At 44.8% G+C, this 21,791-nt stretch overlaps 2 protein-coding genes across 4 annotated transcripts; both read right to left on the bottom strand.

Annotated features, from left to right (window-relative positions):
• Nucleotides 1–1,277: 1,277 nt before the first annotated feature.
• On the bottom strand, nucleotides 1,278–14,836 carry LOC116776349 (tuberin). Of its 3 annotated transcripts, none has more exons than XM_061521144.1 (33): nucleotides 14,597–14,836; nucleotides 14,372–14,508; nucleotides 13,014–13,268; nucleotides 12,766–12,902; nucleotides 12,505–12,679; nucleotides 12,070–12,427; nucleotides 11,847–11,992; nucleotides 11,621–11,784; nucleotides 11,372–11,540; nucleotides 11,020–11,250; nucleotides 10,411–10,948; nucleotides 10,188–10,343; nucleotides 9,912–10,108; nucleotides 9,740–9,838; nucleotides 9,214–9,368; nucleotides 9,013–9,138; nucleotides 8,867–8,933; nucleotides 8,580–8,632; nucleotides 7,999–8,100; nucleotides 7,268–7,358; nucleotides 7,055–7,195; nucleotides 6,302–6,498; nucleotides 6,040–6,196; nucleotides 5,462–5,595; nucleotides 5,180–5,382; nucleotides 4,858–4,901; nucleotides 3,546–3,736; nucleotides 3,270–3,415; nucleotides 3,059–3,183; nucleotides 2,869–2,945; nucleotides 2,504–2,780; nucleotides 2,248–2,424; nucleotides 1,278–2,163 (listed from the first exon to the last, which is right to left on the bottom strand). In XM_061521144.1, exons 1-33 carry the CDS (start codon nucleotides 14,667–14,669, stop codon nucleotides 1,972–1,974), a joined length of 5,490 nt encoding a protein of 1,829 aa, XP_061377128.1. In that variant the 5' UTR covers nucleotides 14,670–14,836; the 3' UTR covers nucleotides 1,278–1,971. The 3 variants fall into 3 exon arrangements, with proteins under 3 accessions (XP_061377128.1, XP_061377129.1, XP_061377130.1); XM_061521145.1 differs by having other exon boundaries at nucleotides 5,474–5,595; XM_061521146.1 differs by lacking the exon at nucleotides 7,999–8,100.
• A 3,114-nt stretch (nucleotides 14,837–17,950) lies between these two features.
• Nucleotides 17,951–18,856, bottom strand: LOC116773650 (alpha-1,6-mannosyl-glycoprotein 2-beta-N-acetylglucosaminyltransferase-like). Its single transcript, XM_061521221.1, has one exon. It carries the CDS (start codon nucleotides 18,854–18,856, stop codon nucleotides 17,951–17,953), a length of 906 nt encoding a protein of 301 aa, XP_061377205.1.
• Between the last annotated feature and the right edge of the window lie 2,935 nt (nucleotides 18,857–21,791).

Genomic DNA, 21,791 nt, shown 5'->3' with positions numbered 1-21,791 from the left:
GAGACACACCTTAACTTTCTCATTATTTAAATTTAATCAATAAACAACAACATTCTGAATGTACTCGTAATTAAACAAACATCACCAAACATATTCTCTTGCACTTAGAAAAACAATAATAACAAAATGACGAAAAAAATATTTGAACGGTATAGTGACAAATTAAATTGTCCCTTTTCATTTGACAATCAACTCAGTTTCTATAACGTTTTAAACGAGTAGGGTTAAGGAATCAGCGCCAGGAATGCATAGTTTTTGCATACACACATGCAAATGTTTCCTGCATACAACACGAGATTTGTAGATCGTCCTGGGGATTCTTTGTATGGAATATATGCACCGAGTAGTTGTGCCTACGGCCGCTTTGGCTGGGCGGCGGCGTTAGCCGCTAGCAACGGCCGGTCGAAAATGTTAGTTTTTACGTTGATAGATTATAGCACTTAACAATTTTACCAAATTGTGAATCAAATGTCATTTTAAATGTAAACATTCGTATTCCGTAATGTATGATTAAAAGTATGTAAGTAAGAATTAAACAATACAGGTTTAGTTGTTATATGGGTAGGGTATGCAGTGCTTATTTGCATCTATGGCGTGCACGCCACTGCTCAATAGTAGGAACGAGTAAAGTCCTCGGTCAAGTAGTTTTACAGCTAACGATTGAAAAATATCACAAAGCCATCCGAAGGGCGTTAGAATTTAGTATAAGAATTGTTGTTGTAATAAAAACCGCTATCTCTCGTCTTCCTTCCGGCTCAATTGAATGTGTTTATATCTGTATTTGCAAAATTTATATTTCTTCGGAAGTGAGTGAAATTGTTCCTTTTTATAACTTCAATAGCCCTTGCTAGTTTAAAATAAGAGAATTTGCAACGTACACCACAATTAATGTCGGCGTGTGATCGACCCGAATCATTCATATCCATGTCATCATCCTCGTCGTGATCAGTCTTTGCAGACTCGTCGTGGTCACCACGTATCAGTGATCGTATACATGATGACTCTCATGGGAAGATAGTTGCAGTGGTTTCCCCTTGCCTTCAGCACCAGCACTTTTTTGGGGCTATTTAGAACCCAAGGTTTGCTGTAGTCTGTTCCAGCCAGTGATGTCTAAATATTCTTAGAAAGTACATATGACTCGGAAAAGATCACATTGGTACTTGCCAGGTTTCGAACCTGCGCCCTCACGTGTGAGAGGCGGGCCTTTAACCCCCCGGCCACACGACTATATTTATATCCATATAAAATACATTAAATTATAAAATGAAAGAAATGGAAAAATAGCCATCATTTATTCGATTACAAAATCTTTCGTCAGGAAATAAATTGCTACATTAAATATTCCAACAAGAACTGCCTCCCGGAGTCGGCTCGAGGCGGGAGGCGGAGGCGGCCGGGACACACGCCCGGGACCACGGCGGACAATAAACACAGATAACACAGAACGGTAAGCCGCAGAGACCTCCCCTGAGAACATTCATGACGCGCTCCTCTGACGAACCGCAGACGACGAAACGATGCGCTCAGGATTCACTCCCGGACGACGAGCTGGAGGTGACTGGGAGGAGGCCGGGAACAGGCCGGGAGGTGACCGCCACCGACATTATTACGACAATGTAACGGCTACTTTATTATCACATCTCACAGCGTTCGGAAATGTAGAACCAAGCGTCGGCACCGGTCGGCAGTCGCTGTACCGGGAGTCGTCCCCGGGCCGGCGTCCCGCAGTGACACGCACGTGCAGGACGTCCGATACACAATTTTACATTTCATTTATTAAATTTCATGTTGAAACTCTACCTAAATCAATCATACGATAAAAAATATTAGCTTCTTTAAAATTAAATCGCGCCACGACGCCGCACGGTGGCGTCGGAGAGCGCGAGTCGACTCCGTGCAGGACGTCACGAGGCGAGCCGCGAGCGGGTCGCGGCGGGGTCGGTCAGCGGGCGAGACGCGGCCCCGCGGGAGTCACGTGTAGTGGTTGAAGTCGTCGATGGCGAGGGGCGCAGGGTCGGGCGGGGCGTAGGGCGGCGCGGGCCGAGCCAGGCGGGCGGCCAGCGCTCGGGCCCGCAGGCGTTTGATGACCCTCAGGCGCTCCAGGGAGTTGGACGCGTACGGCTCGCCGCCCGGCTTCAGGGACTGGGAGATCTGAGAGGCCAGCTGCAATCAAAGAACGGAGACGGTGAGGTGAGAGAGGTGAGTGAGGCGGGCGGGTGAGTCTCGGCGTATCGGCCGGCCCCGTACCGCGGCGTGCAGGGCGTGTTGTCTCGCTAGCAGCGCCACGTTGTGGTCGGACACGCAGGCGGGCTCGGCGTGTGCCAGGAACTCGCTGCGGAGTCTCTCGTCCTTACTCTTCAAGGTGACGCGATGCATGCCGTGAGCGAGCGGCTCCACCACCACGATGCACAGGTTGAACTGACCCTGGAATGTTATAGACAGTTGTAGAACTACCCTCGAGCGGGTGGAGGGGGCGAGGGGGCGAGGGCGGCGCGTGTCCGACCTTGATGGTGTGTATGTTGAAGTTGTGCTGCGAGTCGTTGTAGACGATGCTGACGAAGTCGTTTCCGATGTACTTCCTCTTCTCGTTGCAGGTGGGGTCCCTGTCGGAGCTGGGCATGGCGGTTGCCACGTGGAACAACACTTGCATGATGTCGTCGCTCCACACGTACGTGTACCGGCCGTCCTTGCCGCCCTTCTCGAGGTTCAGGAACAGGTTGGGCTCCTCGGCGCCCTCCAGAGGCACCAGCGTGCCCAGCTGACGCAGGAACTCCATGTACCTGACGCGCATACATAAAAGCATAATGTATCTACACTTCGGAACACCGCGGATAAGAGATGACCGGTCGAAGGTCGGCGGTGAGTCACCTGACGCTGCCGTATTCGTTCTTGAGTATGGCCACCTCGTCGTCCTGCTGTCCGGGGCCCACGTACAGCACGCCCACCTGAGGGTGGACCGACACACATTAAAACCTTTATAAAACCTCTTACGGAGAGCGCGATCCTCGCCGCCCCAGTCGGTGTATGTCACCGGCACATTTAAATCATGAACAGTAACCTTGTAGGTCTCGAGCGGCGGCACGAGGTCCAGGTTCTTGATGGTCCTCTGATGCTGAGCGTCCGACACTTTGAGCGGTCGAGCGTGAAGCGCGCCGCCACACACCAGCGGCGGGGGAGGAGACCCTGGCGAAACAGAACGCGCGTTGAAACATACGGACGACGACTGGCGAGTCAATGACCATTAAACATAGGTATATGTGAGCAGAGACCGGGCACGCAAGGCGAGATCGGAAACGTGCTCATGTTGTGGTACAGTTGCAGGAACACGAACGACGGAGACACTCCGCCCGCACCTCCTCCCGCCCCGGACCCGCCCGCAGAGCTGGGTGTGCTGGACGCGGAGCGAGGAGACTCACTGGAATGAGACAGTGAGGGTTTGCAGGGAACCGGAAACATCAGGCTTTCAGACTTCATGACACAGAACAGATTCTTAACTTGAATATACTTCTGTCTGTTGATGGCCCAATATACATGCAGTCACGTACCGGTTCCTCCTCGTGGGGCTCATGACGCTGATAGTGTTGGATCTCTTGGATCGGGCGAGGGGTTGCAGCTCGTCCCGCCCGTCCCGGTGCTCCACCCCCGCCCCCGGCCCCAGCCCCCCGCCGCCCGCGACCCCTGCTCCCACTCCGCGACCCTCGGTGGAGCTGAGAGTAACGCGACTGTCGCTGCTCGTCTGTCAACATGAGGAAGCTGAATTGATCCAAGTGATTTCTGGTCTCCTAGAAGCATCAGTATCACCTCCCACATTGTTTCTCCTACATAGCAAATGTTGTATGTTTGTGTAATTATATTTTGATATCAAGTATTTGGCGAGTATTCATCTAAATAAAACCAACATTCAGACGGGGTCCTTACTCACTCCCTGGCCAATCCCCAATGGTCTCAAACAATACGTTGTTAAAGGACCTTATTTCCTGCGAATTCCCGCGCTATGATCTAACTAAGTGCCGAGATTTTCTCAATATATGGGGTTTTTCAAGAGAGGAGTGAACGGGTATATGGAAGGTCGCCAACGATCTATCATAGATCTGGCATTGCGGGCGGGCCGTGAGACTGCTACTACTAGACGCGGTGTAAAAATAAAGACATTTTTCATAAGAAACCCAGGCGATTATCGCCAAAGTGTTTCCCGTCTCACATTCAACTTTCTTTGTAACTTTCATTTAACCTACATAATTAAATATATTGCTATGCAGTATCCCATTGCCTCAAGGTGGAGGTCATATGGCTCGGGGAGTAGAAGGGAAAGGAAGATCTTTACGAGGAGGAAAAGGGGAGACTGAAGTACGAGCCGCGCTCCCTCGGAGACTGTCGATAAACCCCACGTGTTCCGGGACAGACGTCGGCCGGCTTATTGTTTTACAAACACACGATTAATGGGTTATGACATATTTATGTACCGACTAGTTCTCGCACGCAGCTCCGTCTGTGTGAAGTACGGAATGAAGCTCAGAAACATACGCGTGTAGAGAGTGTTAGGACGACGGGAGACGCGGGACGGCGCGGACTCCGGGTCACTACAGGCCAGGACTTCGATCAGTAGTTTATGTGTGGAGGAGTAGCGAACAAACAGCGACTCTCACACAGAGTTTATAGAGGTCATAAGGTTGAGATTAAAATGGGGAACTATTTTTTAACTATTGTTGAGATTTTTCGTTGGCCACCACGGACAGGTGATGTAAAGGCAGATTCTAAACATGAGTGAAGCAGGATCCACAGAATCCTTGTTTGTGTGTGACCAAAGCCACCGGCCGTCAGTGTGCGGTGGTTCAGTCGCTCGAGTCCGTCCCTCACCTTCTGCAGCTGGTGCGCGGAGGGTCGCGGCTCCTCGCCCGCTCCTGCAATTTTACAAGCTCAGGTCACATTCAATACTGTAAAGTTGCTCCTTCTCCTTCCCGGGTGCTTCAGATGTAACATGTTATCTTGTCTCCAGGGCCTCCCGCACGGCCCGTCGGTTGCTTGGCCGTTGGTTCGAGAGGCTCTTTACTAATATCACAGTGTAACTGCGAGCGCCAGCGTCACATTTTGTTGGGGTTGGTGGAGAACGCGTTCAGGAGGTTTGTTTCGACTCATCAATTTCATGAAGTATTTTTTATACAACCATTGCAACACTGACCCGGGTCCGAGTTGTATGTGACGAGGTGAGGGTGAGGGTGCGGGTGTTGCGTCTGCTGTGGGTGCTGAGGGTGTTGAGGGTGCTGAGGGTGAGGGTGAGGCTGCGGCGAGGTGCCGCTCATCTCCTCCGGTATGGCCTCACATGACACGCGAGTGTCCGTTTTCTTGGGAGCCTTCTTCGGCGCGTGTAGAGACACCGGGTTCCTGTGTGTCAGACAATTAATTTAGTAAACGTGAGGAGTGGGCCGCGTCTGGTTGTATGTGGTGGTGGGTGAGGTCATACGCCGGTTCACACATGGGCAGCAGGATGTGTTCGTCGGGGTCGGTGAAGTCGTGCTCGTGCTCCCGCGACAGACCCTTCAGAGATGACATCTCCGGGGACGAGTTGGAGCGACGCACGTGATGACGAGATTTACCCTGGGGGCAGGCCGGGATGTTAGCAAAAAGAAATTACAAAAACAGAATACTTTTACCCTTTTATTCTAGGAAGCTTGTGAATTTCGAAATCAGTAGAAAATTGATTCTAAGACCCATCCTCGTTTTCTGATACCATTGACCACAAGAAAAAAATTACATTCAAGTGTCAATAAGTTAAAAAAACTGATTTTTAAGCTGAATAAACAAACCATTCACACATGGATTGTTCATTTGGAATGTGTGTTGAAGTCCGTACATCACACAATAAGGTAGGAATTAATTATTTTGATGACCTTCAGCCCGAGTCCGCGGGCCGTGGGACTCCGACATCTAAGAGACGATGAAAATAGTGAGGAGCTCTATGGAGACAACAGCGACGGCCCGGACTCGAGGAGTGTCACGTGTGTATGTCTGTATTTTTATATTATGGTCGTAACGGCGAACCTCCGGCCGGGTGAGCAGCATCTCCTCGTCGTCCGTGGTGCTGGACGAGCTCTGTCTCTGAGGGGAGCCCGGGATGTTGATGGGCTGCGTGCTGAGGCGAGCACCGCCCGCCGCGCCCCCCGACTGGCTGCGGCGGTCACCCACCACCGAATCAGAACTGGAACATGCTCGGACGTCACTCGAGGTAGAAAATGACTGACATCGAGGATCGTTACTCTAAAGAGATCAGTCTCCATAGGTGGCGTGGCGAGGGAGCTGTTACCTTGATTTGTGCAGGTCCTGTGCGTGAGAACGTTGTAAAGAGGATCGAGACGGACGAGTGGAATTTTCAGTGGGGGCCGGCGGCGGGGCGGGGGCGGGGGCGGGGCCGGCCGGCTGACACAGGACCGAAGCTCCCGGCGGCGCCAGGAGGGCCAGCACGTCCTGCAGCGGCCACTCCTGAAGCTGCGACGAGCTGATCTGAGGGACACACTGATCTTACAAATACAAGTTATAGGGGTGTCTGCAGATCGTTCCCGATATTTGAGTATCCTCCCTACTTGATTTTACTTAGAAGTCTCAAATAGTTATTGATTCCAGTGTCGATTGAAAAGGATCGTCGTATAAACATCTGAAATCAAATTTTAAGTTGGGAGAGCCGAGAGGTATCATAATTAATCTATTGAAAAGTAAATCTTGGTATAATTATCAAAGGAATATCACGTCACCATATTCGTTTTAAAAAAAAATGATTAAATTATCGTTGTTCAATGGGACATTTATTTTTAATGATCAAACGACGACCACGTGACGAGTGAGTCGCTTCACAATGCTACACCCTGCACCCTATCCGTCATAGTCGCGGAAGTTATTTATTTGAAGCGATATTCCAGGGTGACGCCTGTGGTCAGTCCCTTCCTGTTCGTGTGTTCCTGAACATTACTCCAGTTTTTATAATTTTGTAACATATTGTTGGTGACTGTCACTATATAAGTATATATGATGTAATATATTAATGTATGCGCGTTCTCCTCACATGATTCTGCATCCTCAGCAGCCAGGAGACATCTCCGGTGGGTGAGCGGACGTGCAGCTCCGCCCACCGCGCGCACCAGCACGGGCAGGTGCCGCCCGCTGTCAGCTCTCCCACTCGGGACCAGCCGCCCTCCTCGCACTCCTGTGAAGAGAGGCATCAGTGCTCCCGGCTCACAGCGACATCCAGCAAACGTTACAAACGGAAGACACTCACGACTTCTTTGGACACTTTCTCGAAACGTTGCGTGAATTGATTGAGGGCGTCCAGGAGAGGATCCGCGGTTTTGTTCTCAGCCGAGTTTTGCCTGTAACGTTCGTGTGAGTTGAGGACCGGTGCGTATGGAACGAGGGCGACGAACAAAGCGACTAACGGACAGCCGGCCAATAAACATCAGGCGAGGTGAAACAATCGAGCAGTGACCTCCACATACAGCGATAAATTATTCCAACAGAAAAACTGAGAGGTTTATAAAATAAATCGTATAATATAGCAGCAGGTCAGCTAGGAAGCCAGAACACAAACAGCCAAAGCCGCATCGAGTAACGAGAGAATTAAAAAGGGGACGGAAGCTTAACACGGGACGAAAGTAAATATTTAGGATTTTTGTCACTAAGGGATGGATGTGTCAGGTTAGGTGCAGGTGTGTGTAGGTTCTGTACGAGAGTATAGTCTTGCATTTCGTTAAAGTTACTCAGAGGGTCCAAAGTTAAGTTAATAAGAACGTTCTCTGTTCGCAAGATCGAGGATTCTTATTTTTTTGAGTGAAGATGAAACCAGGTCTCTGTGTCATGGAAAGAGTTCGCGGTCATGAGGCAGGTGTTAGGGCCGCAGCCAGTTATTGACACGGTTCTGCATGCAATCAATAGGAGCGTGGGGGATTTCGTCTGTATTTTGTAATGGTGTGATCGTTAAGGCGGGAGGCGGGCGGAGGCGCAGGGTCCGACCTGGTGGTGTGTCCGCTGGAGGGCGGCTGCAGCTCGGAGACGGACAGAGAGGAGCAGGACGTGTCCGTCGAGCGGCTGTGCTGCAGCGAGCACTTGCTGTAGCTGCACACACACACGCGCACACACACACACACACGGCCGGCGGGTCACAAGCCACATGCAGCGGTTACAGTCAGTTGAGTGTAACGACCAGAGACACAAGGACATGTTAGAACCCACACTGACAGTTAGTGACCCAACTAATTTAATGTTATATAGCAAGCGACTTTTTGGACTCCTATTATATTTATAGGTTCCGCATGTTTCTGCTAGTATAGGTTTTATTTTGTCGCAGTTCAAGGACGTGTCGCCCGCCGAAGGTCTCGGCTGCTGGTTCACTAACCGTCAGTGTGACCGCCGCGGCCGGTACTATATCAAGTGCTCACTGTTCGGTGAGTTTGTTCCTTTTCGTCGTAAGCGGAAGCGACATTTCTCTCAAATTATTTCTCAAACAGTTTATTTTATTAGATGTCTATTCGAGGAAGCTAAACAGTATATTATTTATTTAGGACGAGTGTCAGAGACGAGGCGCGCTGACTTACCGTTTGATGTCAGACGGCGGCGGCTGGAGGGCCCCGGACTGGTCGGAGTTATCCTGCATACAAAGTATATACGTTACTATTTCCTTCATATTAACTAAAATGTCTGCGGATGTATTTAATTTATGTGGGCTTGAGAAATATCAAAGCCGGCCAGGAACAAACTTTAGTATATGTGAATAATTAATAAATTTTGGTCTTGGGAGTTGCGAGAGCACGGCAGACTATTGTCCTTATTAGTATGCATCCATGAGAATGAGTGGAGGAATCCCTCTGTTCGTATCAAAGACCTGCGGCGTGTCCCCGGGCAGGGCGCTGCTGGCACTCTCCGCGTGTCGGCGACACAGTGTGGCGCACCTGGAACACGAACACCTCTTAGCTCATGTCGCGTTCGAAGACTTTCGTGAAACCTGCGCGTACTGGGCGTGTTTGTCACCTCTCGCACAATCCCTGCTTGATAGAGTTCTGTAGACAGCCGGAGGTGGTGATGGTGACCAGCTTGTGTCCCACCAGCCACGTGGTGGACTGCCCACCGCTGAACAGGAACTCGGCCGTGTCGCTCCTGAATACATGCGTGTGTTATCTCGTCGTGTGCCAGGCGCGGCTATCGATATCCGAGGACCAGTCGTGTACATACCTCTGCGGCTTGACGCTACACGGTGTGAAGGTGTACCGTGCTAGGAGGTCGATGCAGGTCTCGGTCAGCTCCACGTGGAAGGCGGCCAGGGCGGCCGAGTCCCGCGCTGAGCTGCCCCGACCCGACAGAGGGGCGTGAGACACTGCGCGGGAGCCCTGAACATCACGTGAAGGTTACAGGTCAAAGGTACTTGGATAACTAAAACGTCGGCCTCAGGCAAGAGTTACTAATGATTCCTCCTCCTTACAATCTATCACCGTCGGCCCAACATTGGAATTTTGATATAACACAATTAAGATAATTATATGACTGGTAGGTGTCAGTGCTGTGCTCCCTGATATAATTCTGAAGAACCACAGAGGATCATGTCCCTAGGGAATGGTTCATAAAGAATAACGTTTTTTTTTTAATTTAATACAATTCTATCAACCCTGAGATGTCTTTAATTACTGTTGGCAGTACAGCCGGTGTCCAGTCGTATATGAGCCGTATAATATATAAAGTGTTTAGTGATCGCGTGTCTCACCAGGCTGGAGCTCCTCTGTCTGTTGGAGGAGTCCTCGTTCCTCTGTGCTCTGTGCGCGTACTGTTCCTCGAACGGCACTATGATGTAGTTGTGAAGGCCCTGGAACGGTTCGCGGCTTCGTGAGATTTACATCTCATTATAACAAAGTGTCGTCGAGCCTCCCAATTCTTACGTTAATGATGAAGCTGACGAAGTTCCGTCTGTAGGAGAGGCGACACTTGAGGAACCAGGCGGCGATCACGTGGTGAGCCAGAGACACTACGTAGTGGTTGTAGCGAGACGGGTTCGTGTACGGCAGGAGGATGGCGAACACCGTCATACACTGGTCCTCCACGAACGAAGCGTACACGCGGGGCAGCCGGGTCAGGGCTGGGGGCGGAGGCCGAGAGCGTTAGTGAGGCAGAGAGGCGAGAGAGAGAGACGAGAGGCGGAGGAGAGGTGGACTCACTGGAAAGAAACTCCAGCATGGGGCTAGCGATGGCCTTGGTGTCGGATATCTTGGACAGGTCCAGCAGCACCTCCGGGAGCAGTTTGACCATCGTGTCCCGGGTCTCCAGGGTGAACATGGTGAGAGCGTTGATGTAGGGCTGCGGCGCTCGGAGCACTGAGGACGCACGAGGGAGTTAATGATGATACGACCTCACCGAGCGGAGTGCTGAAGGAACACTTACCCATCCCGTATTTGAGCAGACACTTAACGATACGCTGCTGTGTCTGCGGCTCCAGGTAGGCGTGATAGGAGGCGAGCGCCGCCAGCGACGGCAGCGCCGCCGCGTGGAAGTCCGACACGAGCGGCCGGCCCCCGCCGGCACCTGACAGGCTGCGGTCGGACACCATCGAGCAAAGGGTCGCCGCCAGCAGATCCAGGTCCTGAGCTCGCCGGCCCAGGGCGAGGGCGCGCGCGTGCAGCAGTGGTGGCAGAGCGCGCAGTACGTGAGCCAACACCGGCCACTCAGGTTCGCGAGCCAGCGCGGCGGGCAGGGCGCGCGCTAATCGACCGGCCGGCAGCAGGACGGCGCCGGGGGGCAGCTCCCGGGGACCGGGCGGGGGTGCGGCGCGGGGTGCGGGGGGCTCCACTAGCAGCAGAGGAGAACAGCGCGCGCGGAGACGGAGCGCCCCCGCCCCTGACACCGCACACCCTGCGGCGTCGTAGCAGAAGCCCACGCAGTTGAACTCGTTGGCGCGCAGAGCGAACAGCATGTCGAAGATCTGAGGACGCGATCGATGAGGTTGGTACCATCATAACTCGAGCTCGACTTCACGTTATTCACAAGACTGACCTTCAGTCGTATGTCAGGGTGGTGGTGGAGCAGCGCTGGGCGGCGGTAGTGGTGGTCGAGGTGGTCCAGCAGTACGAGGAAGGCGCGGGCGGCGGGCGCGGCCGGGGCTCGCAACAGCTTGTCGTGGAGGAGTTCCAGCAGGGCCGCGGCGGCCGCCTGCAGGTCGGAAGTGTCGGCGTCTCCGGGGATCGACACCTCAGTCACGTACATGTCGAAGGGACGGTTCAAGATCTGACAAACAAAGTTTAGGAAGTACATGAATTCCTTTACAAAATCCCTGTGTTAAAAATTTGTCAAAGAGTAACATAATATGTATATGTATTCAAGTGTTTTCATTATGGCAGTATGAGACCTTCTCCAGCTGGTCGATGAGGTCGATGCAGGCATCCGGCGAGCACAGCCTGGCCAGTTCCGGTATGGCCTTGGCGATGGCGGCCCTGATGGACACGTCGGCGTCCAGGGCGCAGGTCGCCGCTATCGACCCGCCCACACGCTCCGACAACTCTTCGCCGTGGGTACATCTACATAGCACACAGGCAAGGCTCGCTGTTATACCGGTCATTTTTAATTTGGAATCAATTGACATGAATTATTGAATGACCGGTGTCTCTTGATGTAAGCCACTAGCGAGGCGAGGGCGTGCAGCCTGACCGCGGGGCGAGGCTCCAGGCGGACGTAGCGCTCGGCCAGCTGCAGCGCGGAGCCCGCCGCGGACCCGCCCATATACAGGCAGCGTTCGGAGATCAGACGCATCACAGACGACTCCTGAAACGTCATGTCATCACATACTGACCCAGAGCTCTCATGACCTGATGCCGTCCACGTACCGGGCGGTCGTGTCCGCAGAGGTCGATGAGGTCCAGGAGCGCCTCCACGTCCCCTTGGAACTGACCCGCCTCGTGTAACGACTCTATGGATGTTATCAGAGCGTGGACGCGCGTGTGGATCAGTTCGTTGGGAGGGTCCAGACTCTCTGAAAACGGCATTTACCCGTATGTTATATACATTGTCACCATTGTCCAAAGATAAAGAGGCGTCAGTGATACATACTGTCCTGCTGCAGTACAGCCCTTACGATGTCCAGAACGAGGTCCCAGGCGACGGCGTGCAATTGTTCGTGCACGCGGGTGACCAGGCTCTGGAGCGCCATCACCACCTCATACGTGACCACCGAGTGACGGCCGGCCAGAGCCTTCAGGAAGGCGGGCAGCACCGCTAGGAACGATACATGCAGGGTGTGCACGCGCCGCGGCCCCCACAGCGCCATGTTTATATAGAACACAGCTCCTCGCGCCAGGCCGGCCGCGTCCTCCCCGCACCCCTCACCGCCCCCCGCCCCACGCACCAGTTCCACCATCTCCTGCAGCGCCGCGTGTCCCATGTCCGCGCCCACCACGTTCCGCATTAGCTATGGACAGTACACGTGTCATCAGTTCCAGTGTAACCTTGTCTTGTCTGGTCTCGTCCTCACTCCTCGCGTCATACCTTCCAGCTATTCTGGCAGTAATGTTCGATGTTGACGGTGCGGCAGAGTGCGGCCACGAAGGTCGGCAACGCGGCGCGAGGCAGCAACGAGTACGAGACGACGGCCTGCAGCAGAGTGAGGCAGCTCTGGACCACACCGCCCTCCGACGAGTACACGCACAGGTGACACGCGTTACTGAAAATACGTTTCTCGTAAGAAAAATCTTGCAATGCTTCAAGAAAAATAATCTAAGTGTCACACAATTTCTACGCTAAACATACTTGACTATTCCATGTACAATTTCCTCATCCAAGTAAACGGCATTGAACTTGACCACATTAATGACGAGGTTCACAAAGTCTATGATGTGTGACGGATTCTGGATCCGAGGCAACCACTCCAATATGAAAGGACCGATCTAGAAATGGCGACGAATGAATATAACAGAGTTCAAACAAGGACAATGTAGCATTATCATAGGGCAATGAGAACAGTCATCAGAACGAAAAGAAAGATTCAACAGACAAACCTCTTCTTCAAAACATTTAATGTCCTTGCCCGTGTTGGTGAGTGAGTAAAGTAGTTTGAATCGCAGCACATAATCATCAGCTGGGTGGCTGGTGTGTGTCTCTCTCAGGAACCTAAACAGCACAGTTCTCATGACCAGCATGTCCGTCTGTCCCTCTGCTATGTTCTTCAACAGTGCAAGAACTGTGTGACGAGCTTCCATATTGGAGTCCTCGAGGAGGTCACGAGTGCAACTCCATATTTTCTCGATTCCACCCTACAATATATAAGAGAATCTGTTTTATATCTAATATTAATATTGATTTTATTTCACAATAATTTTGAATTAGTTTTTGTCAGAATTTAGATCAGAGAGAAATCAATTAAGTAGTAAAAATAAAACACTTCATATCATGGTAACCAACTGACAGCAATATGTATAATCTGTGTTATGTGACTTCATACAGAAGACAACTGTTCTGGTATGATCCAATGGGAACTACTCGGAATTCTGGGATAAATAATGAGTCACCTTGATTCTGCCATGTTAGCTATGTTAGTGTAAGCCTCATGAAAATCATTTGAGTGACTTTTACATGAAAGAGTAACGGATGGTCATACATAAAGTTTAATTTCATGACATTAGTAGATTAGTTTTATTCAGATGCAGCAGCTGCAGCATCTCAAATAAACGCTGATCATTCTGAATATTACGTACATAACAGTTGTTAACAAGCAAGTTCACGATTTGAGTTGGCTGTTGGGAAATAGCATCAGAGAGCAGATGTTTTGCAATGATTTTTTTATTTATATCATATGTTTATAAATGTAAATAGTTTGCCGAGCTTCTTGAAATAAACATGTCATGAAGTGAGTGAGTGAGTTACAAAACAAAATGTTTCATTGCAAAAATAAATCCACATTTTTTATATTGACATAGTAAAGTGTATCTCTTATACTATATGACATGTTCTAGGCTTCCTAGTTTAAGCTTCTCCATTCTGCCATTTAAATTTATTATACTCAAGTTGACTTCAATTTGCATATTCATGAACACCTCGGCTATGACAAACATTAGACACTATGTGTGACAGTTATTTAATGTAACTGACACCTTTGGAAACAAATGTACATGTCTTATTAACTAACAAGTTAATTTTTAGGATACAGACCACTTGTTTTATTTAGTGAATCCAAAAACTACATTCTTATTTCCATCAGAACAAGTAATTTTAAACAATTAGTTATCTACAGATCCTAGACTGCATGAGAGATGATCTAGGATGTCTGTGATAGCCTACAATGGTGAAAATAGATGATATATTGCATAAGTGTGATAAAGAGATATGAGGGTAAGACTACAAATGGAGGTAGACTTACTTCTTGCACTCTGATGTGTAGGACTCGGTCGCCGACCTCCTTGATGGCCCGCAAGCGGCGGCCGAGTGGGGTCTCAGGGCTCAGCTCCCGGCGCAGCTCCGCCGTCACCAACAGCTCGTTCTGTGCGGCGACGGGCGCTACGCACAGATAAGAACAAATGATTACCCACCTCCATCCCACCGGCTCTCTGCGAACTCTTATATCTACATACGGAACGCTACGCACCCGATGCTCCCTTCTTGAAGAACACTTTCAACTTGTCATGAAAGGACTTTGTGTCCCTATCTCTGGAGCCCATAGTGCTGTTACGACAACCCGGACCTTTTCTATACTATCTTATATCTAAATATAGGCGCGGCGATTACCTATGTGTATGAAATTGGAAATAAAAACACATATTTGTTAAAATTATTCACACTACCGCTCTTCTTTGCTATTCACCATTTGACAGTTTGATAGCCCTTCCTTCGTACAGCTGACAGATATCAGTTCAATACATAATGTATAAACTGTTTTAAACACTCTTAGTGATTTTCTTATAATCAATACATTAAAAAAATACCATATTATTTAAAGATAAGAAAAGATATAAAAAACTTAAAACCAGAAAGTAAAATTATATCAATATATCACACAAAATTGTTTTCTGAACGACATTGGTGTTGCCATTGATTAGTATTACTGCCGGCTGACAAAGATTCATTAAATATAATAAATAGCTAGTTTTATTATTTCATAGAAAACAAAACAACATACCTAGAAAATATAAGATAAATTATATTTTCATATACGTTGCATCTAATATAAATCTCAATCAAATATTGTACAGTTTAAGTTTAAACCTTATCAATCATTTAAGTTTGTGTGATATACATTCTATTGTTTGAACTTTTTACATGAGAGCGGTCAATTTACTACTATTTAATCAATGGATCTATTTTTTTGTCAAGTTTTTATTTTAGGACGTATTTATTGTTTAAGAACTTGTACGTTTATATTATTTTGTTTATAACCTAATATATTTTTGTTTACGAATATTGATATAGGTAATGACATTTAGAATTACTCATTCTCATTAGTAGCATGGTTTCTATTAAAACAAACGCATCGCTGAGAATTCTTAAACATCTTAGAGGTGGATGTTGTTGTTGTTTTCACAAACGCATTCACTGCGGTCTCAGCCTGTCTAGCGAACTGAAATAAGGAAAAATTTGCTTATAGGAATTAGAGACGGTCTCGTTCTGAAATATGAAGTGCAGTGAAAAATTCAGGCGATTGGAACTTTAAATACGTAAAAACCAGAACTGCTTCGAAAATTTTCACTGATAGCTGTCTGGGGAGATTTAAATACCCTCTTTCATAGACCCATACTAGTCGAACATGCTCTCGACCTAAACTGTCTTCCTCATTATGAGTTTCCTTTCGGCTCCGGCCAAAAATAGGAAGTGAGATTAATAAGCTCAAATAAGTGGAACCGTTTTGCTATTTTTCTATTTTGGAACAAGGAAGGCTCTATAGTCCCTCTTTACGGTTATGTGTGGGTCTATTTAAGAAGCAGGACAGTGAAATGTATCGATTGATATGCATTTAAAACTAATAAGAAAACCTTTAAAAGTAGAATAGAAAATGCAAAAATTCAATATTTATAAAAAAGGAATGCCATTGAAAAAGTAATAACATTCAGGCGAAGGTTGCAATTATCAAAAAATACTCAGAGGTGCCTCGTCGACAACTAAAAAAACACCACATAAATTTACGCTACATATACGGGAAATTGTTTATTACCATTAATTAAGGACTTAATTAAGATATATGTATATTATAACTTTGTTCATTAAAACACAAGAATACACTCATAGGAAAAATTAACTTTGTCAAAATACAAAAAAGAAGTACGAGGAAAAAATTGAGTTTAAACGCATTATCTAGTGTTAAAAGAAACATACAAAAGTGGGAGTAGGTTTTACAAATAAGTAAAGAATATAAGTAGGCGAAGTCGTAGGACATAGGGTACTGGGTAAAAAGGTGTATGGTTTAGTTAAGAATAAGTAATAGCTGCATTATATTAATAGAACAATTTATAATGCCTATTTGATAAAGCGCTTGTGTTAATAAGGAGACGTTTAAATGTCAAAAATGTACTATTACACTTAGGAGGAACACTTTTCTTTAACTTTATTGATGAGCTCTTCCTTGGGCTTGTAAAGTTTTACTCTTATGTCTGAAAACACGACCGTTTTTTGTCCAAACTAAACTTGCACCCTTTTAATGAAGCTTCTATTTCGGAAAAGGCAACTTTTTTATTGTAATTTCTTGGTTAAAATAATCTTTATGCTTCTCTATACCTTAAACAAACTGTCTTCATAAAGGCCGTTCTTCGTGCGAGACGTAGCGTTTTGTCCTTGACATTTGGAACTTAGCCTAATCAAATAGTTTGTAAATGTTAAGTGAACATAAAGAATGAATATTTTTTAATCTGAAAATTTTGATCATCTTACGTAACTTTTCGTTTCGTTTTCCTGACTCTTACCATATATATTGATTGCTGCATCTCAAATACTCCCGTACCAGTTATTTCGTTTGTATAATAATTTTATCCCTTCACCATTATTTTTGACATTCTGTAAAATCAATTTTCTAGTTAAGCCATTACAGGATCATGGAAATCTTGCACATCCTCGTGACTCAGAAAATAAATAACACCTGTCCGCCTTGGGTTGTTGGTCTCTTGTATAATATATAACTGTTGTTGGTTGTCTTGTCTAATTTGTATTAATGATTTTCTAGACTTTTCCTCATTGCAGACTGTATTTCTCATTATAAATAAAGTCTGTTTCGTAAATCATTTCATATCAAACCATAATTATCATACTTAGTTAGTGCAGTTATTATTTTCTAAGCTAAAATATTTTATATAAATACAAATACATATGTCTACCTAAATAAATACATATGAACATATATATTATACGAATACATCATCAACGTCAGTATTAGTCGGTATGTTTCGCTTTGTGTTCCGTTTATAGAGCGTTTTGCCGACGGTACTTTCTTCATTATTATATATTGAGAACCTTCTGAAGGGGGAGCTACAACAAACATGTTTAACGATTTGTATATAAACGGGCATCGACTTACTGTAAACCTATTCAAACGTTTTTTCGTTTCTGATAAAATGATAATTTTCTTAAATACATATCGTCGCTTCTGTGAGCCGCGATTCATATTAATACGTTTGTATTCTCATGACATTTTCATAGGATTCGATTCGTTTAAAATGTTTGTAAAAGGATTTAATTACAGTCCTTAGGTTGACTCGAGGAAGTTTAGACTAGGCATATCCAAATTTATTACATTGAACTAACAAAATTGTTATTAGTAAGCACCAGACAACTAAAGTTTTCTTTATAAAGTTAAATCATTAATGAGAAACTATAAATAACAATAATTATTCAAATAGTAGGTACCCAGAAACTTAAGGACATGTAAAGATTTCTCAGAAAATTTATTAAAAAAAGACCTAAAGGTATTTTTTAATAATTCAAATATTTTCTCATTTTAGACACATTTTGTAGTCTTTTAGTTGTCATAGTAACGTGGTTCCACAGTTGTCGTACTCACGAGCGGGTCCAAGCATAATACTTGATCTCGCAGATCACTCCAGCCGCCGTTACCGGAAGGTGGTTCCTTGTATAAGTTTTCAACAATTCCGTCAGTACCGAAAAGAAACACAGTTTTGACTTTTTTAGGGTAGACGTCCAAAGTAGAAAACATTTTGGTATATCTTTTAAAACTTTCTTCTATGTTATTAAAGTGTCGAGTGCTTAACACTCTAGGCGTCACACATCCTATCATGCTCACGTGGCTCTTGGGGAACATTCGGAATAAGTTCAACAAAGAATAACTCCAGCTGCTGTCATCGTACATACAGTACTGAGCTGAGAAGGAGACCATCTTCCTCCACGTTGTCTTATTAAAAGCCAAGCCTACGTCGAACGGCGGTCGCCAAGGCTCTATAGTCAACAGATCCATTTCAACATTTCTCGTCAACGGTCTTCCGAAGGAAAGGACTTCAGTGTGAGGGTAGTAGCTAAACGCCTTTACTGCATATTGATATATGAGTAGTAAGCTCGGAGCGACGTAACTGTGCTCTTCTAGGAAAATGATGGGTGCTTTATATAGATGCAACCAAGCCATGTGTTCGAACACGAAGTTAGCTTTCCACCACCAGTGCTGCTTGTGTTCGGTTAGTTCTGCATTCCGTACCTGGCAGTTTGGGTTTCGTCTCTTTTCCTTCAAGGGGCAGTCGTCGGGGTCCACGCCAGGGAATTTAGAAGGATTGAGTTGAAGGGAATGAGGATAGAATATTTGTACAACTTGACAGAAATCGATACTTAGAATAAGTTGGTTAATTGAATCACTATAAAAGCTGTGAGAGAATATGAGCATGCTAGAGGCTATTCCAGTTACCTGTGACAGAGACATAATGAGATATTGGAGCCTGTTGATATCTTTGTGTACCTGGATGAGGAAGATTGGCGAGTTTTTCGCTGAAGTTTTATATTTATTTAAATTAGTAATGTTTGGTCTTAAATTTGACTGTTCCAATTTAAATTTAAGTTGTTCGGCATCGATGGGACCAGTTCCTTTCTTTATTTTATGACGGGCTCTATATTTATGAAGGTGCTTAGGAAACTCATATTTATCTTTCTCAATCTTTGATCTAATCATGACGTAGGTAAATAATATTCCAAATAATATTGTAAAGGCCAGTATCGGTCGGAAGCGCTGCACTAAGAATACAATCATTTTATTATATTTAAATTATTTGTTCGTTTAAAATATGGCTTTCATCCGTGTATAAGAATATTTAAATTATAAACGTAATAAATATTAGAAGCTCTGTCAATAGTGTCATCAGCCGTCATACAGTTTGTTAGCTTAGCGTATTATAAAGTTTTTATAAGAAACGACGAGGTATTATTCTGTAGCGTCTTCTTCATTTAACACATACTTAATATGTATTATGTTTAAAGCCAGGTCATACATTAGGATAACATTATTTGAAAGCATAACACAAACCCTTGCAATAGATTATAGAAAATATAATAACAATTTAGATTCAGCCACAAAAGACGCTTATTGTTTGATGATTTCATTAAAAAATATTTTAAATATTATATTGTTTGTTCAGTTTTAACGATGATGTTTATATCAACTTTGGTAATTGCCTGTTGTGAAATAAGTCAGCTAGCAGCTCGGTGGTGAGGATGTTCATAAGTTTGTTTGTCCATTTTTATTGGAAATTTTTATTTAATTAGTGAGCTGCCAACTGACTTTTATCTCCTTTTAGCTCTATAGCCCATTCTTATGTTCGGTTGTTCTGTGTTCATCCAGGTATATGGACTCATTTATACGAACATGTGTTCTTGTGAAATAATGTATGTCTTGATCGACGACGTATCTGGAAAATGTTTATTTCAAATAACAAATTCTTCTCAAATGATTAAAATTATTTATATGGCATTAAGATAAAAAAAAACATATTTCGATTTTAATTTGTCTTTTTCGATCTTTTTGATTTTGACTTGATTGTGAGGAAGTCTTATTTGTAAAGATATTGGTGACATTTTATGCCAGTAATATTTATAATTGGAAAATTGTAATATCAAATCGGTTTGAACGTATGCAGTCTTTTAAGTTTAAATTTATAATTAAAATGTATACATATGAAATATCTGATCATTTAATGTATGAGACACGTATCACCTGTAAATAATAAGCATAATGAGAGCATCAAATTAAAATTCGGATCAAAATACATTAACGAAACCAATGCTGTTGTTTAAATATTAATTAATAACTTATTGGAGAGATGGATGTCAAAATTAATTAATCAGATTCTGAGACTGGCTTATTAATAAATGTAATAATTGTTGATGAAATGAAAAACAAACCTGGACGATCTCAGTTGCATTCCCGGCAGGTTACGTAAAGAGGAGCACAATATTTGAAAGACAGCATTAGTGATAGAAAACGTAGAAAAAGAAATAGTACAGTGCTGTCTGGAGATGTATTTAATTAATATAAAATTGGACGAACTATAAGGTATGCTACAATGAGACAGATAGTTTAGGAAGTGATTTGACTGAAATAATACTCCTCTATCTTAATCTTGAATAATTCTGGCATCTTCATGCTCTCACCTGTAAGAACAAGTAGTAGCAGAGTTCAGCAGCTTTCAATGAAAAGAAATGTGCGTAATAGGAAGAAAAATGGACAGAGTTTTTAAGTTAAGGCTATTCTACGAATGTAAAGAGTGTTCATGAGTGGCACCCAAGAAAACGAGTCTTTTATTAAGATAAGGAGGAGTATCAGGAACAAAAAAAATTTACTAATAAGCATTCCTGCAAAGGCAAATACGTAGCTACTTGAGTTGAATGCGATATTGAGATATGTGGTCATATTCACTAGTATCGTGCACACCATAGGTGCTATGCACTGCATACCCTACCCATATAACAACTAAACCTATATTGTTTAATTCTTCTTAACATACTTTTAATCATATATCACAATACAAATGCTTACAGATATTTAAAATGACATTTGATTCACGTTTTGTTAAAAGTGCCATCTATCAATGTAAAAACGAAACATTTTCGATCGGCCGCTGCTAACTGCTAGCGCCGCTATGCAGCCAGAGCGGCGCTAGGCACAAACACTCGGTGCTTATTTTCTATACAAAGAATCTCAAGGACGATCTACAAATCTCGTGTTTTATGACAAAATGTTTAGATGTGTGAGTGGAAAAACCTATGCGTGTGTTGTATTCGAGAAGCACTGCATCATTTTTATCGTTTAAAATGTCGTCGAAAGTCCGTTATTGTCAAATGAAACGAGACTCTGATTGGTCGGTAAACTGTTCATATATTTTTTTCGCCATTTTATTATGATTTAATATTTGTCATTTGAATAAGTTTCAAGTAGCTAATTAGTAAATAGTGAATTAATTTATTCACGAATTATGGAAAATAATAACTGGCGATGTGTGTTTATCGAAATTAATTAGGAGTACATTTTCAATTGTCATTTGAGTTTTGAATTTGTCGTTGTAGTTTGTTGTTATTTGATGATACAATTAAAATAATTACATAAGGGAGGTGTGTGACCAATTGAGAGTGCAATAAAAGAAAGGTATTGTTATTCGTTTTAATAAAAGGTATTATGATAGTTTTAATTATCTAGCAGGGTGGGTACACACAAATAAGTTATTTTGTTTTCCTTGTTTGTTGTTTTCAAATAATAATAATAATAAGAATGTTGGGATCTCTACTGGATATTCCGATTTAAATAACTATTATAAAGCGGTGATGAACAAATCATAATTTTTTTAAGATACTTTCGTGTCTCAGAGGTA

This window comes from Danaus plexippus, chromosome 8 (assembly GCF_018135715.1).
Source record: "Danaus plexippus chromosome 8, MEX_DaPlex, whole genome shotgun sequence".
In the NCBI taxonomy this organism is placed as follows: domain Eukaryota; kingdom Metazoa; phylum Arthropoda; class Insecta; order Lepidoptera; family Nymphalidae; genus Danaus; species Danaus plexippus.
Note: the sequence above shows the minus strand (reverse complement) of the source record. Positions and strands in the feature narration are given on the sequence as shown.